The following is a 17,254-nucleotide window of genomic DNA, read 5'->3' on the forward strand; positions in this document are numbered from 1 at the left end:
CGGGTAATTCTTTGTCTTTAAAAGGCTTGGTCTTCCCATATTATACTATGCAAAAGGAGACCTTGCTTGTTTGGCATGGTGATCAAATATTCATCAGACTTTGTTTATTCCCTCATTTATTGCGTAAGAATTGAATAGGGCGTGGGGTCATTAAATTGCATCCACTTAAGCCACATAATTTGCATTTTACTGACATTGTTTGTGAGCTTTTGAAATGCATTGTTCCCACTGTTCCATTTATTTGACTTATTTCCCAGTATTTTTCTTAGCTTAAGACATCACGAAATAGAAAACAGATTCATTGGACCAGCGTATTGAGGAATGAAAGTTCAGGTATGCGAAGAATCGGAAAACAAGCTGTTCCTCCGTTTATTTTTAAACTGGAGGTATTTCTGTGCTCGGCCGGCTTTTTCTGTCAAGATTCTGTGAGGGGCCAGCCTGGCGAACATCTTATACAGGGATACAGACCTGGCGAAGAGCTCCTTCAGAAGTCGGAGCGTGAGAGGTCCTCTGCAAGAGCGACTGCATGCTGTAAAAATTGATTAGCGGGCTTGAAGGAGGAAACCTCTTCTCTTTTGCTCAAGGCTTGTGTGCTGCAGGGCTGCCTTCCAGCTGCGTTTAAATTTGAGATGAGAAGTGGAGGAGGCTGGCACACCCATGAAGGCTGCGGCCTCCCGCAGCACAACACAAAGGAGGACTGTTTAGCGCGATGTCAGAAACATCAGAGCTATCTGATTTGCTTCTATCGTCATTGCTTTTGTGTAGGTTCTGTTCCTCACAGTCAAGAATAACAAATTCATCAGAAAAAGTTAGCTCTGCACGCTGTGGGGGGATGAGTTACATGTTTGAAGCAGTACTTTTTGCTTCACTCATGACTCGGGATGCATCGATGCCACTTTCTTTAAAGGGCAAGTATGAGTACTAACCTTTTAGCTACTTGCCGATACCGAGCACTGGCACGAGTAAATTCCATCAAGACTAATTCGCATTCGGCTCTTCGTTGCCGCAAACCATCCCCTCACAGCCTCTGTGTCAATGCTATGCTAACAGTACTGGTCCAAATGTCACTGGTTATTAAGTTGCTGGTGTCAAACAAACTATGTTTCACCTTCTTGACATTTTGGAAGAGGATAGTTTGCCATCTGTCTTACGTTTGTCATTGTCATTAATATTAGGAGAGACAGCAACTCTGCAACAGTTTTCAATAAAGATAATGAGCATTTCAAAATGTTTGCAGTGTCCTCCCGATGCTTCCAAGAGCCGCCGCGCTGCTGAAAACGACCTGCTGGACAACACCTTTAACCAGGTAAAACTGCAGAGCACCAAACAGGTTCGCACAAAGACAAATAAATACCCCTACGAACATCGAAAACACTGACATAAACAAGAACAGAAGTTTTACAAATACACCAGACACGGCGAAGTGCAGACACACTTGTTTTGCTCTAAACTAGGTGGTAAGCACTTTCTGAGTAACAGTTCGGGGAAGAATCTCTGTGGATCTTCCACAAACACCATCCTTTCCCTCCTCCATCATGAACTATCACAACACCCACTCTCCCATCAGGCCGCAGTCATAACGCATACAGACAGAGACACACACTTGGCCTCAAACAGCTTTATTTTTCAGGTGGTCTGAGTTGTCTGAGACGCTCCTGCTGGCAAGCAAACACTCGCCAGTAGGACTTATATCAAATGGCAAGGCTGTTCTCTCTGGAAAACTCCCGCATGAAAAACACGTTTTCTATTCCGCTGTAGTCTAAATCACTTCTCAGTTTTATATTGCTTCAGTACAGTCGCGTCTGCTGGCAGCAAAGTGTTCGCGAGCGGCGTCGGACGCATGACAAATAGAGTCCTAGAATACACGGAGGAGGAGGAGGACGGGTTTTCCCACAAATGGTTAGTTTAATGTAAAGGCAATTTATTTTTGTTTTCACTCCCGCTTGTTTCATCATTCATATTAATGGGATCTATATCCAATTATCTATTCATTAGGGCCCGGTGTTTGTCTTGTGGAGAGCTGGTGTTAGCTTAGAGCTCAGGCTGGCTTCAAGACACAGTAATCAATCCCATAGATGTTTCCAGCCTGATGCGTTTAGGCCCCCTCTCTCTCTCTCTCGCTCTCTCTCTCTCTCTCTCTCTCTCTCTCTCTCTCTCTCTCTCTCGCTATCGGACTGTTTAAATTCAAGTAACCTGTCAGGATTTTGCTCTATTATTCATGTTTTTCCTCACCCGGATGATCCTTGTTTTCACACAGACGAGCACATACATGCAGAAATTGACTTTCCATCTTCCATCTTTATCTTAGCTTGTGGACTGTTAAATCTGAGACTCCTGCAGGCCACATGTTTTTGAGCACTACCATTAAACTAAGCCCATCCTTCATCTGTGGAACGTCATGTGTCTCACTCTCGATTGCTACAGCAAGGTGAACTAAAGGTGAACGGAGAAGCTTTAAAGGGAAACAGTCAGTTTTTTTAACCCATGACAGTCGTATTTACGGGGTTACGCAGCACTACTGCACGTGTTAAAAGAACAACAACAAAAGAAAAAAGTTGCATGAAACTCCATGTGGCTCCAGATGGAGCTGCAAATTGCACCACTTAAAGCGGCGGTGGGTGTGGGATGTGGAGTTTAGCATGGAGCGAGCCCACCAGACGTCTGCGGCTCACTTTTCATCTCCGCTTGAGTCTCACAGCTTGAGGCAGCACGGGCTAGCTGTGTAGCATAATGCGCCAGCACTTCTGCAGGTTATGTTTGGGTTGCACCGGTTGTGTCAATCAGAAGAATGTAGAGGTTTAAAAAAAACCAAAGGAAACAAGACTGAAGTAGCACATTTGTTTGGCATATTAAACACGTTTTGATGTGTTCGTACCGGCATCATTTTGCCTGAGTGCAATGATAAAGTAGTTGAGTGCTATTGAAAGCAGTCAACATGATTCTCGTTCTTTTGCGGCACAGAATTAGTTCTAAACTCCGCCTCGGTGGTAAATCTGAAACATCTGCCCGGAGATGCTTAGCTTAGCTTAGCTTAGCAAGTTCGATTGCTAGAGCGGTTGTCACCCAATCGGAGGGTTGCAGGTTCGATTCCCTGCCGAAGTGTCCTTGAGCTGGACACTGAACCCCAAATTGGTAGCATAAAACGTAGACCAGGCTTTGGTGTTTCGTTTGAGCCTCTTTCTTACTAGCTTGTCTAGTGAAACAAACTAGTTCACAAAGCATATGCTATAACAGTACTCCTTATACTCCTTACTTACTGACATTCTGCTTGATTTCAGTGAGATCACCAAACTCGTGTACGTGACGATTCAAGTGAAAATGTATCACTTTTGCATTTTCTTTTCAAAGATGTTTCATGTTTACACAGCAACGTTTGGAAAGTGATGTCCATTTACTGGGACATAGCAGAAATGCTGAAAAGTTTAGTTTTTCATTGAACAATACACTATAAACTGCAAGAATGGCGAGTATGGACATTCATATGAACAGTCTACAAAATTGTGTTGCTATTATAAGTGACTCGGCTATTAAACTACCAAGTCCCGGGAGAATATTGCTATAAGTCACTCTTATCTTAGTTATTTGGCTGGTTATACAACTTGTATAAGGAAGTGACTTGTGTATCAAAATACACCAATTCATACTAGCGGAGACCACTAGATGGCAGTGTGCGACAACAGAAAAGTGCTAACAAAGTTGATTAACAGCTACATGTCACCATAAATAAAACTAATTTCTATTTGAAAGAGTTCAGACATGCAGACAACTGATTATTTGGTATAGCTCGTAAGCTCCTTGTGAATTCATCATATATTTATGTCGACTTAACAAAAACTTGATTGCCTGGATTTAATGACTACCTCACTAACTGAACCACGGTGTAAAATACATTAAGGAACCTGTTTTCTTTGCACCAGCTGTTGTCACCTTCATCCTGAAGTATGAAAAAAAAAAAAAAATCCCACACATTTCTTTTTCTTCTTCCAACGCTGAAAACCTCTCTCCTTTTTCTTGCTTTCCTCACAGCTCCCAACTGAAAGGTCATCCAGTCCCCAGAAGACCCGAAGTCCTCTTTGTCTTCTTTCCAAAGCCTCAACAGATTTCTCCTTTACGTTTTTCTAACAAAGCTATACCATGACCTCACCCTTTTTATCTTTTGCTGAAACTTTTGTTGAACTCCCCATCTTGAAAGAAAAAAAAAAAGCCTTCTCGTACTTCTTTCTTCATCCTTCTTGTTGTTGGCTTTTTTTTTTTTTCCAAACTGAATTGTAATTAAGTGCGCAGCAGGGTCCATTTCTTCGTTTACCTCAAGGCTCATGAGGTGCAACACTTCTCTTCCTCTCTCCATGCATCCACTTTCATCCCACTTCTTTAAAAAAAAAAAAAAACTGATTAAAGAATAACCACTAATGACCCGTGTGTGCAACTAAAATGCCCTCAATTCCTTTTTTTTTTTTTTTTTTTTTTTTGCCATTTCACTGATGCAATTAATTGTAATAGCAAAATTACAATTTAAAGAGATGCTGTGCGCATGCAACAGGAGCACAACAGGCGTCCAAAGATTAAAAAAAGAACGGCGGCCGAGTTTTGTTTTGCTGGAGATCCAAGTACACTGGACTCCAAAGGTTTTGAATGTGTTCAACTCTGCCTACAAGTTTACAACAAATTAGATTTAAAAGAAGAACTTGATGAAAGGACATGCTGGTTAACACCCTCACCTTTGAAGGCGAGCGGGTTGCAGCAGCAGCAGGAGGTCCGGGGGTCCGGGAGGGCTTTTCCCTGTAATTTCTAAGCGGAATGGATAAAAAAAATATTTATAGGAGAAAATATTTCTGAATTTGTTTGACGTGTATCGGAGACAAAAAAATAAATAAAAAAATTGTAAAATACATTTTTGAGCTAGTGGAACAACTGGTCCAGATTTAGAATTTTAAAGAGGAGAACATTTAGACTCTTTTATAGCCTTTAGATCTCAACCTCCTTAAGCAATTGAGAGAACTTTGGATGCAATGTGGATTAATACACACTCATCTTAAAATTATTTTGAATCCAGCCTTATAGCAAATATATCCAGTATGTAAAACAAAACTAAAGACTAATCATATGTTAATTATCCTGTTAGGGAAATTCCTCTTTCCGCATTTACCTATTCGACTTCTCAGACGTGGTGGCATGGGGGTCAAGGGTTATGCTACTCTCGCCTTTAGGCCGCCATTGCCCCCAACATCCCTGGGCTTGGAGAGCTTTTCTGTGCAGAGTTTGCATGTTCTACCTGTTCCTTTCTGGCTTTTCCCCCACAGCCCCAAAACACACTTCTGATGTGAGTTTCTCTCTATGTTCGCCGACATGAGCCACTGGTGACCTGCATGTTTGAGTGTCAGTGAAGCCAATTTTGCCAATAATCCTGTCGTAACTGTCATCTAACAAAGATTGAAATCAATCATCTGTGTGGAAATGCATCACCTTACGTCTGTTCTTTCTTCTCTGTCTCCCAGCAGGACATTTTTGCATCCAAGGATCTTGCAGAAAAAGTAAGCCTGAAACTTTACATTCACATGTGTGACATCATGGTTCCTGAAAGCTGTTGTTCTTTAAGGTTCTTATATGTGCATGCTGCAGTCATTACGTCATGTGACTGGACTGCAATCCGAAGCATATGGATGGATGAACAAAATATTGAGGCCATATGTGTGTGTGTGTGTACGTATGGGCGCCTTTATGCTGTGTTTATGTGTGATGCACATGAGACTCAAAAACACACACACACACACACACACACACACACACACACACACACACACACACACACACACACACACACACACACACACACACACACACACACACACACACACACACACACACACACACACACACACACACACACACACAGAGAAAGAAACTCTTCCTCCTCCTGCCGTTCCTACACAAACCCAGCTTGCTGACTGACTGAGGACTGATTTACACCTCATTATGCGGCGAGTCTCAGTCGGGAGTAGCTGCTGCCTATTAATTTTGTCATTCACCTACAATGGGCATGTTCTGTTCACAAATAGAATACAAAACTCCAGACGCTTCATTATGTTGCTCCTGTGTGTGCTTACTAATGCACCTGGCCGCCTCTCCTGACTTCCTCAATGTAGGTTATATTACCTGGGTTGGAGTACACAGCTTGCCCTGCCACGGGAGGCCAGAGAAACAGTCGCAGAAAAAATAAAAAAAATTTTTTTTTTTTCATAGTTCACTACCTCAAATTCCACAGGATGTTTTTTTTGTTTTTCATATAGGGACTATTTCCATCCTATCCCCATGAATCCATTGACAAAACAAGCCTATGATATCTTGTGCTTACCATTATCAACAAATGTGCCTTGCAGGCATATAAAGGATTGTGATTAAGGTATGATCTGAATCTAACCTCTGTGCACATTCTCAAAGGCCTGGCAGAAACCAGTTTTCGTCATAGTGTTCATAGCATGCCTCCTCTGCTATTTAGGTTATACAAGTCAAAAAACTACAATCCGTTACTGTCTTTGCTTTTGACATTGTGCATCTTGCATGTAGAAGGGGAGCTGATCGCACTTTGGTTCTGGAATTTACACCGGGAGAGATTGTGAATTTATGTTCATACTAAAATAACATTTTTTTGTTTTTATTTTGTTTTCATCTTTGTTTTGGATAGCTTTTGGAAAGAAACAGTGCCAAAAAAAAAAAATTCAGCCTGTGTATTTAGATGTTTGAGCTTATAAATGAGCTTCAGCGTTGGCATACAAACATTTGCACAATCCAATCCAAGCTCACAGGCTTTGTCTGTGGTTTCAGATCGGAGGTATCATGGCCGTCAGGATATCGCTCTGGAAACCGGCGTTATCAGTTAAAATGCCATCACCTGACCACCTTACCATGTCACCCCCCCATCCTTTTAGTCACCCGATGGAAATGCAAGATTAGATTGTCATGTAACCAACAGGCAAACTGGCGTGTTCTGGGAAAATTTTCACTAGTGACAAACACGGATATATTACAACATTTTTCGGATTTCTGATCTCCTCCAGACACATTTTGGGCAAGAAGACAAATTCAGCAATTAGCTGATGAACGCAGTGGGACCTTGAGTGGTTAAAGAGGCTGATATAATGAGCCAGGACCTGGGAGAGAGCCAACACTGTTAAAACGGGAGTGAATATTGCAGTTAAATTTATCAGAAAGGGCAGTGGCATGACTATAAATGAATGCTAATGAAACTCATTGGCCGCTACAGGTGTTTGCCAACTCATCCTTTATACCATCTAAAGGTATCGAGATGTTTATCTCTTTGAGATGCCCTGGAATGGTCTAATTATAATATCTTAACGTGACATTGATGAGTTTAGCTCAATAAAGTAAAAGCCATAACAAATGTACTGATGCCAGAGTGATAGTTCCAGGTCCTGTGAGCCTCCAAGGCAAAACCAGTGATACAGACAAACTTCCTATTTGTTTTTAATTAAACATACTTATTTGTACGCGGTAGAAAAACTGTCTCTAGGCCGTCTAAAACACTCTCTGGGCAACTTTATCATTGGTGTCCATCGAAATTTTTTATCAAAATCCCAGCCAGGATACATGTTTTGTTTTTTTATTAGTTGAATTATTCGATTTATCTGTGTTTCAAAATTATGACACATTTGATACGGATCTGTCATTTTCCGCAAGTAAACTGGCAAATCCGTGCTAACAAACATACTTATTAACAAACAATATTTATGTATATATGTGTGCATTACCCCACTGCAAATAAATGGATCAAAAAAAGACATCAAATTAAAATAATAAAAAAGTACTTTTATTGGAGTGAAAGAGCTGACTCTGCACTTTTCTTTTCACCCAAGTAATGTTTTGACTCAAGTATTGGTAATTCTACTTCCCCAAAAAAAAGTGTGCAAGCTTTTACCACTTCAAATTAAATAGCAATAAGGCAAAAGTAGGAGATTCAAACTAAAAATCCACTTTGATTAAACCATAAATGGGTGTGTTTTTACAACGCCTTGTAAACGATTTTTTTTCCTGGATTTTTCATTTCTTAGGTTTTATAAATTTCACAGCCCACAATTGAGTACTATAATATATTTTATAAGGAAGAAATTCCATTTATTGGGTGATTTATGGCCTAAAGTTAACAGTGCACAATGTGTTTGCTGTGAACACGAAATCACACTTCTGAGCCAGTTCTAAAAAGCACAACCTGATATAAATTAAAAGAAACGGCAAAAACAAAAGCTCCAAAGCACCTTTTTATGCAGTGAGCATGGCGGATTTTTTTTTAATGTCCCTTTTAATTATTATGATCATCTAAATTAATGGGGAGTAGTAAAGACACCAAAGTGGGCTCTATTAAAAGGATGTTTTAGTTCAAACTCATAAGTCACAGATAAAATGGTGCCGTTTCACCGCAGCGTGGCCTTTCCATTTCAGCGTGAAGGAATGAAAAGCATAAACAAGAGAAATGGAGGTTTAAAAAGTGCAAAAGCACCTAAAGTGCACAGTAAGTCTGGGAAGAGTGGCTCGTCTCTGTGGCTCTGTCCTGCAGGATGTTGATCGATTAGATCTTTGTGGGGTTGGAAACCAGTACATTCATGGTGGCGGCTTCAGCATATATGCAAAACTTATTGCTTCCAGAAAGCCGGGCTGGAAGTGGCTGTTAAAGGAGCAGGAGGGGGATCGGCTTTAATTACTCGCTCCTGCTAAAAATGCTTCAGTTATTTATAATGCTTATCCTTATTTGGTGCGTGCGTGCGTGCGTGCGTGCGTGCGTGCGCACCCCTGTGTGGTGCAGCTGGTGGACTCACTCCTGTGCTGTGGGAATCAGACATTCCTATTGATCTCTAAACTCCCATGGGAGGCGTGAAAGTGTGTGAGTTTGTGTGTGTGTGCGTGTGCGTGTGTGTGTGTTTGAGAGAGTGAGAGCCTACTTGCTCGCCTCCCATCCTTATCAGCTTCATCCTGTAGCAGCGGTGGGATTCAAAATGCTTTAGTTTTGTGCAACAGTGCCACTGTCAGGCGAGGACAGAAACTTCAACATGATTTTACACTTTTTTTTTCTTTTTTTTTTCCCCTTAATACGCCCACAACTCCTGCAATGGAAAGTTATTTGATAATAAATCTTTCTCTGTGTCTGTAGTGTGTGTGTGTGTGTGTGTGTGTGTGTGTGTGTGTGTGTGGGGGGGGGGGGGTTGTTTACCCATGATTAGGGAGAAATTGTAAGGATCTCTGATCTTTACTTCATCTTTTTTCCATTTGATCATGTAAAGAGGAAAAAAAACCTAAAAACTGAGTGTGCGGGTGTGCTTGTGTATTGCAGGTTGTGAACTTTGGTGGGGTTTCCGGGCTGAAAGGGGAAAAAGGCGACCGGGTGAGTATGACGGACGGACACACAGATCTGTGTGTGAGAGTAATGAGAGAGGAATGTGTTATGTCATTACGTTTGTCCAGACACGACTTTGCGTTATCCGCACATGCACTCTTTGATGTTCGTCGCCTCACTTCTTTCTATTCCTCACCCAGAGAGAAATCACTCCTCATGTCTCTCTCTCTCTCTCTCTCTCTCTCTTTGTGTTTCAGGGTGATGCCAGTTCTGGCTCACATTCAGGCCCGGTAAGTAACTTTTCCACTGTGTCTGCCATGCTTCTTGTCACAGAAAGAGAATAGTTTTTAGTTTTTTTTAAAAATTATTTTGGCATGCCTATCCTGAAAGTTTGGCCAAAAGCGTTCTGTAATAATACATGCCAACCCAAGTGTCTCTAACCTCAGTGCACGGAGGAACCCAAGGGCCAGAAGGGAGACAAAGGCGAGTCGGTGAGTGCCAATAATCTGCGTCAGGTTAGAGCACCACATCCCACCGCTTTCCAACCGCTTTCCTACCCTTCTAACCTCTCAGCTATTTAGTTTGATCTTTATTCAAAAACTGCAGTTTTGAGCTTCCACTCTCTGCATTAATCATGCAGTGGGAATTGTGGTGTGCCTTGTATGTTCATTTACTGGTGAGTCACCGGGTTTGTTGGAGTGCATGCGTGTGCGATGTTCCTCCGACTGCTTGTGCGTTAAGTCTTATGCATAAATAAACGGCCTCAGCTCTATTTCCTCTCAGTTTTACTCGTATGTAATATCAACATAGGCAGGGAGCAACGTGATAAACGCGGTGGTCATGTAGTTACACATGTTCTACTCCTTACCACTTAACGAAGGTTTGAATTAAAATAATCATATTTTATTAATCCCCTTCGGGAAATTAATTTTTCCGCATTTACCCATCCTATATCTAGGATGGGACCACATTAAGGCGCTCCGGGGAGCCGTAGGGGGTCAAAGGTCATGCCACAGTGGTGACTTGTCCGCTGTGGGGATTTGAACCTACAAACTTCTGAACCCAAGTCTGCATTTCCAGCTTTGAGGCCACAACTTTAATTTTGCAGTTCAATTTATTTTGTATTGCTGTTTGCCTTCTTTTCATTAAGATCAGCTCGAGAGCAGCTCTTTAGTCCCTCTCTCATGGCTCCCTGAAGCTTCATAAAAAGCACATCTTAATGAATAGCTCTTATTTTTCAATTTTTCATTTTTCAAAGGCAAGGATTTCTTTTTCATTTTTTCATTTCATTTTATTGTTTATTTCATTCATTAAAAAAAAAACAAAAAAAAACAAGCTCAATAAGCACATTGATTCTGATAAACAGGGAGCACCCAGCTGAAGTCGGGTTGGGAGAACCAGAAGACATCTTCGCGCTGACTGAGACCTGCTTGTCATGCTGACTCAGCACCCCTGTTTGCTGTAGCGTGCACACTTCCATAAGTGGACCGTAACCATTCAACAGTTTACTCGAACTCAACCGAACGTCCCAAGTGAAAAAGCACTCAAAGAAATGATTTTCAATGGGCTTATTTCACTTTGATTAGTATTTCTGAGCCTCACTCAGTGTATCTTAAATGGGAAAATGGACTTTAACTCTCTCGAGACTGATTTTATATTCATGCTGTCTGGGTATATTTTGACTTAATGGATTCGGACCCCCCCCCCCCCTCCCCCCCCCCCCCCAAAAAAAAGAAGAAAAGAAAAGTGTAATGAGTGAGTTCCTGTGCTATTTTTTTTCCACAAAACTTTAACTTTTGATGTATGGCAGTTCTTCAATATGCCTGCGTGTTTTTTGACTGTACTGTGACGCTCGTGTTACAAAACGAATAGAAACTTGACTGTGATTGGACTTCTCTACTGCTTATCTCCCAGGGGTCTGACGTAATAACTAGTTTAAAATCTTTTTTTAGATATTATAAGCAGTCTAGGGTTCATCAGTATGAGAAGTATGCGTGCCAGTTTCAGAGAGATAGATAAATAGATTAAGTTAAAACAGAAGAATAAATAAGTATTTACAGTCCTCTGTTTAAAAAATGGATGGCGGTGGGGGAAAAAAAGCTGTCCTTAAACCCGGCAGTTTTACATCTCAGGCTGCAGTTCCTCCTGCCTGAGGGGAGGAGAGGAAACAGTCCACGCTCAGGGTGAGTGGGGTCCTTGGAGACCCTCAGTGCCCTTGACAGGCAATGTTTTTCTGCCAAGTCCCCTATTGGTGGCAATGAGACCCCAGTGATCTTCTCGGTGGCCCTCGCCACTCCCTTCAGTGCTTTTCGGTCAGAGGCGCTGCTGTTCTCGTGCCACAGAGAGATGCTGCTGGTCAGCACACTCTCTACAGCTCCTCTGTAGAAGGTGGTGAGGGCTGATGTGCTCAGATGAGCTCTCTTTAAGACGCCGGCAAGAAGATCAGGCGCTGATGAGCCTTCTTGTGCGATGGAGGAGGTGTGGAGAGACCAGGTGAGGTTGTTCGCCACATGCACCCGAAGGAATCTGGTATGCTGCATCATTGCCACTGCAGTGTCCATGATGTAAAGTGGGGAGTGCACTGGCTGTTTCTTCATGAGGTCCATTACCAGTTCGACATTCAGGATCAGATTGTTCCTGTCGCGCCACCCCACAAAGGCCTTCACTTCCTCTCTGTCGTCCTCCGCCTCATCCCCTCTGATGAGACACATCACGGTTGTGTCATCCGCATACTCTGTGATGTGGTTTGTGCTGAACTTTGCACAAAAAGTCGTGGGTGATCAGAGTGAAGAGGAGGGGACTCAGAACGCAGCCCTGCGGAGAACCTGTGCTCAGTGAGATGGTATCAGACTTGCCTGTCTGACAGGAAAAGATTTAAAAGGCCAAATAACCTTGACTTATTAACTATTGTATTGAGACATTTAGAAATTAAGAATTTTCTAAATTTGGGTGTGATGGAATATTAAATGGCCCAACTTCTTTACATTTGTCGCTTTTTAGAGTCATTCTTAAAACCACAAATTGGATTCAATTATTTTTGTTTTAAAGACACCTCCAAAGAGGCTAGAATTCAAAGTGGTCGTCTCAAAATTCATTATTCTTCGCTTTCATTATTCAGCTGCTTATCTAGTATTGTTAATATTAACCTTTTCTGTAAGCATATGAGATGCATAGACAGATAGAACAGTATCATCCTGATCAGCACGTCGTTCTAATGTCCTGCGAAGATTTATTTTTGGGGGGGGGGGGGGGATATGTTCAAAGAAATAACAAAAAGTTGAAAGTGACCATATATATATATATATATATATATATATATATATATATATATATATATATATATATATATAAATAATCAGTCGTATCTATCCTTTCTCACAGTGTTGGTGGTAGCAGCTGTACAAGCTCCATGCATATACTTTACTTTCAATAGTTATTTTTTTTTTAAAACAAAGCACAGGTGCTTGTATTTGGCCTCTCTTGCACTTTTCTCACTTGTTCTTTTTGATTGTACATTCTGTAAGAACTACACTGGTATTTTACCTGCCTTGTACTATATATTCGTAATTTACACCTGAACTGTACTGCTGGCAGCAAGTGAACTTTCGGTCTTTAATTTCCATTTGAAAGTGTGTGTAGCTCCTCCCCCTCCTGCGCCTCTGTGTGTGTGTGTGTGTGTGTGTGTGTGTGTGTGTGTGTGTGTGTGTGTGTGTGTGTGTGTGTGTGTGTGTGTGTGTGTGTGTGTGTGTGTGTGTGTGTGTGTGTGTGGTTGAATAGGGCATATGGCTCCTGCTGGTTGGCCAGACGGGTTGTTCACTGGTCTCTGCGTTGTTTGTTTCGCTCCACTGGTGTGTGTGTGTGTGTGTGTGTGCGTGTTGTCTCTTTAGACTCAGGTCATTGATCCGGGCCTTGTCTCCGTTCCCTCTCTCCACAGGCAATGCCTGGCAACTGGGGCGAAGCTGCTCAGTACAAGGTGAGCAATTTAAGGAAACTTTTGGCAATGAATAATGAAGATATGACCTTCTAATGATCATCTCATTAAATTGTAACCTTTTAATCTTTTTTCTTTTGCCCCCCCCCCCCCCCCCCTATGGCCTTTTATCCAGGGAGGAAAAGGTCAGAAGGGAGAGATCGGTCCACAGGGTCTGACAGGCACACCAGGGAAGGATGTACGTGTGTTTGTTTGTTTCTTCTGCTTGGTAATTGCCGCAATAAAACCAGCGCGAGTGTCTTTCAGACTCTAAAAAAATTAGCTTTGAGGTTGAGTCAGGCTACAAATGTGTGCTTACACTTCCAAACACACCGGTGCACTTACGCACACATCTTCTTAACGCGACCACTTTTATCAGGCTCCGGCGGATACTCAGTAAACTTATACGGTATTACTCTTTAAGCTCAGACTCCCATTGATATCTGCTCTCTACCAACCCCCCCCCCCCCCCCCCCTTTCTGTCTCCCATTGAGTTAAGTCGGCCTGTTAATGCCTGTTAGATTAGGCTCAAGCAACAAAGCTTGCACAATCAATGCCGCCTCATTGACTGTGCTGTTCGTCTCTCACACAGGCAGCCGTCTATTCAGGAAGACTTAAACCTTTTAATCTTCCCTGTTCAGTGCAGTGATCCTGTAGACGCATGAAAAGTTTTGAGGAACAAATTACAACGTGTGTGTGCTCGTAGATATTCCCCTGGTTTTCTGCATCAGACGCACTCACATTTAGCTGTTCACCAGGCTAAGTGCTTGTCGTGGCCAGATGGATTTGGTGGAGGATAGATTTTCTTAAGCCTCCCATCCGTCTGACATTGCGAATATGAATGTGCTTGTTGATGTGACTTGAATCGGGCAGGCAGAGAATATCACATATGCGCCAGTGAAGATAATACATCTTACGGCACTGCAATTCGCCCCCACCCCCCCTTTTTTTTGTGTGTCCTATTTCCTGTTGGAAAATGTCAAACAAAGGAGAAAAAAAAAGAAAAATATCAACAGCCGCCTTCAACAATTTATGAAGACGTTTTGGAGATCGGTTTCAACACTGCTTGCTTGATGACTGCGCACCGACACTGAAGATGTCGCTTCTTTTTCTGTCTTTGTCACTGTTTTTTTCCAGGGTCGAATAGGGTCCTGTGTGGTTGGCCCCAAGGGACAGAAGGTCTGTCTGCCTTACGTCTGAGAGTCTGTGTGTCACAAACATCCTGTTCAGTGTGGATTTAATGTACGAATGTGGGATGCGTCTGTTAGGGTACTCCAGGTATGGTGGGTCCTGAAGGATTGGCCGGGGAGCCGGGGAAGCCTGGACTTCCAGGCCTACCAGGAACTGGAAAGCCAGGTCTTCCAGTGAGTATATTTTTCCACATACAGGGCGAAAAATGAAAAAAAGAAAAGAAAAAATCCATGCATTGATTGGATTGGAATTGAACATTACATCAATTTACCTAAAGTCCTCAGTGCTCCTCTTTGACTTTGACTGATTACAAACTTACAAGCCAGGACATGGCTGCACTTTTTTCTTGCTGATTTCATTGTCCTTGACTAAAGCCTCAAAGCTTTCTGGAGGGAGGTATTCCACAAAAAGATTTATGTGCTTTTCCTCCTGCCAGGGTCCTCCTGGTGAACCGGGCGGTCCAAAGGGAGACAAGGTAGGCTCAAAGTTTGGCACATATTTTGTCTTTTTGCTATGTTACGAGAAAGTAATCAAAACCATTGCCCGTATTGGGACATTTGCACCTCAGGGTGCTACGACTCTGCTCTTACCAGTGGGTTATTCAGTATTAACGAGCACAATGATTCCCAATATGAGTTAAATTTGAACTTTTGAAATATTTCAATATCTGTGTATGTCTATTAGTCTTACTTTAGTTCTATTGTTCTCTTTCCTTCTCTTTTTTTGCATTGGGAAGCTAAAAATGGAGAATTTCCCCCGAGGAACTAATCAGTGATTCTTGTTCTGTTGATTGTTTTTCCAGTTGTTTTTAGAAGTTTCCAAAATTCCTCACATCTTTGAGCAAACAAGTTGAAAGTGACATTAGGAAAAGAGACATTGGATTTTTTTTTTCTCAGTTATCGGTTTGTGTTAACAGGGTGATGGGGGAGCTTCAGGAGAAGATGGATTACCCGGAGATCCAGTGAGAGACTCTTTTAAACATTGATTGGTATCCAGTAATGTATGCATGCGCTTCCAATAGACAGTATTCTAACTGTGAGCGGATACGTCCGTGTTTCACCGGGATTATCTCTTTTCATAGGGACCAAGAGGACCGGCGGGGACTAAAGGAGCGAAGGTATAATATCTTGTAAACAGCGCGCCTAATCTCTTTATCTGCATGTTTATGCTCTTCCTGTACTGACACGGCGTGTGCTTGGCTCGCGTTCGGTCTTCAGGGTGACCCTTGCGAAGTGTGCCCAGTGCTGCCCGCAGATGAGGGCAACACGGTAGTATTGCGAGGGACACCTGGGCCCAAAGGAGATCCCGGATTACCAGGGATAGGAGAGAGAGGGCTGCCTGTAAGTACAGCACTTTGACTGTGAAGTCAGACTGTAATGTATTCCTCTCCCACTCTGTACATTGACTGTAACGCTTTTTTTTTTTTTTTAAAGATGTTACTACATGTTTTATTAGAGAGACGCAGACACGGTCAGAGCTCTAACTGACAATTGAACCTTGAGCGGTTGTTTGATAGTGTTTTTTGTTTTTTTTCCTACCCGAGGGTTGTATTTGCCCTTGTAAATCCCATAGTGTTGCAGCAGCTTCACTCTTAAGAGGTAAAAATCTTTTCCTTAAAGTAATCTCAACGCGTCTTCCTGTTACTGAAGTGAGTTGAGACTCACAAGACTGTGCGTTGTGTTTCTCTTTTCTGTTCGTTCTACATCTCCCCACTTACCCCAGCAGGTGGAACGGAGAATGATTTGTGAGGGGGGGGGCGAAAGAATATAAATCTTGGGCCTTATGAGATTCTGTGTGCAACGATTTCCAATAGTGCCAGCTTCCATCTGTCATACCTGGTTAGGGCAGAAGGAGAAGGAGAGAGAGCTATGACCTCACTCCCACAAAGTTGAGAAACGCTCTTACTTCTGGATCCTACCCTCATTTCCTCTCTTTTTTTTTTCCTCCCTTTCTCTGTATTTACCAGGGTCTTCAAGGTGCAGATGGCACGGCAGGACAGAAGGTAAAAAGCCTCACCATCATTCATTTTCTGCTTAAGGTTCATTCGTATTCCGTGGAGGTGTGACCTATACACTCCCATCTACATTCCTACACATCCGAATATGCAGGCGTCAGCGTTGTAGAAGACTGGCTTCTAAAGCAGATGCATGAAGTTTAGGGGGAACTCGACTCCACAAGACACAGAAGAGACCGTGGTCTCACATGTCTAAATAAGCATGCTTTTGGAGGGGAGTTCGATTTCTGCTGTAATGTCATTCAGACTGTGAAACTTTGGTCACACAAACTGAAATATTCAGGCCTTTTTCACTTTTCAGGTCACAACACGATCAATCCAATTCCACGAAATATGAGAATATGGCTGAAAAGGGATTTCTATTTCCAGAAAAGTCTGTCTTTTTTTTATTTTTATTGCATGATACATGGTATTCGTGCAGGATGGCATGACGATCGGCCCGTGGCACTGCTGAGGCGTTATTGAAGCCCAGCAGCCTTCATCTCATCTGTTTTGTGGCTGTGCCGTCCTTCACCTTCCTCTTGACAACAACCCACAATTTATGGGGTTCAGGTGAGGCCAAGCCGGGCCGCCAGTCAAGCTCAGTAATACCACGGTCAGCAAAGCAATTCTGAGTAGCTGTGGCCCGGTGGAAAGCCCTGCTGGAAAAGGAAATCGGCACCTTCAGAAATATTATCAGCAGGCAGAAGCCTGAAGTGCTCGACAATGTACCGGGAGATGGTGGAATGACTTCATA

General features: G+C 42.5%; 1 protein-coding gene across 4 annotated transcripts in view; it reads left to right on the forward strand.

The window, feature by feature from the left end:
- col16a1 (collagen, type XVI, alpha 1) overlaps positions 1–17,254 on the forward strand; it is a 77,491-nt gene that overhangs the window by 31,103 nt on the left and 29,134 nt on the right. For 3 of the 4 annotated variants that reach the window (XM_080484390.1, XM_080484392.1, XM_080484393.1), the window contains 14 exons: positions 1,238–1,306; positions 5,496–5,531; positions 9,341–9,391; positions 9,601–9,633; positions 9,790–9,834; positions 13,278–13,316; positions 13,450–13,512; positions 14,451–14,492; positions 14,582–14,677; positions 14,941–14,979; positions 15,421–15,465; positions 15,586–15,621; positions 15,722–15,844; positions 16,471–16,506. In XM_080484390.1, coding sequence (XP_080340516.1) covers positions 1,238–1,306; positions 5,496–5,531; positions 9,341–9,391; positions 9,601–9,633; positions 9,790–9,834; positions 13,278–13,316; positions 13,450–13,512; positions 14,451–14,492; positions 14,582–14,677; positions 14,941–14,979; positions 15,421–15,465; positions 15,586–15,621; positions 15,722–15,844; positions 16,471–16,506 — 753 coding nt within the window. The remainder of the gene's footprint in view (positions 1–1,237; positions 1,307–5,495; positions 5,532–9,340; positions 9,392–9,600; positions 9,634–9,789; positions 9,835–13,277; positions 13,317–13,449; positions 13,513–14,450; positions 14,493–14,581; positions 14,678–14,940; positions 14,980–15,420; positions 15,466–15,585; positions 15,622–15,721; positions 15,845–16,470; positions 16,507–17,254) is intronic. The other variant, XM_080484391.1, reaches the window with a different exon arrangement.

The sequence above is a fragment of the Lipophrys pholis genome, assembly GCF_963383615.2.
Source record: "Lipophrys pholis genome assembly, chromosome: 17".
NCBI classification, from domain to species: domain Eukaryota; kingdom Metazoa; phylum Chordata; class Actinopteri; order Blenniiformes; family Blenniidae; genus Lipophrys; species Lipophrys pholis.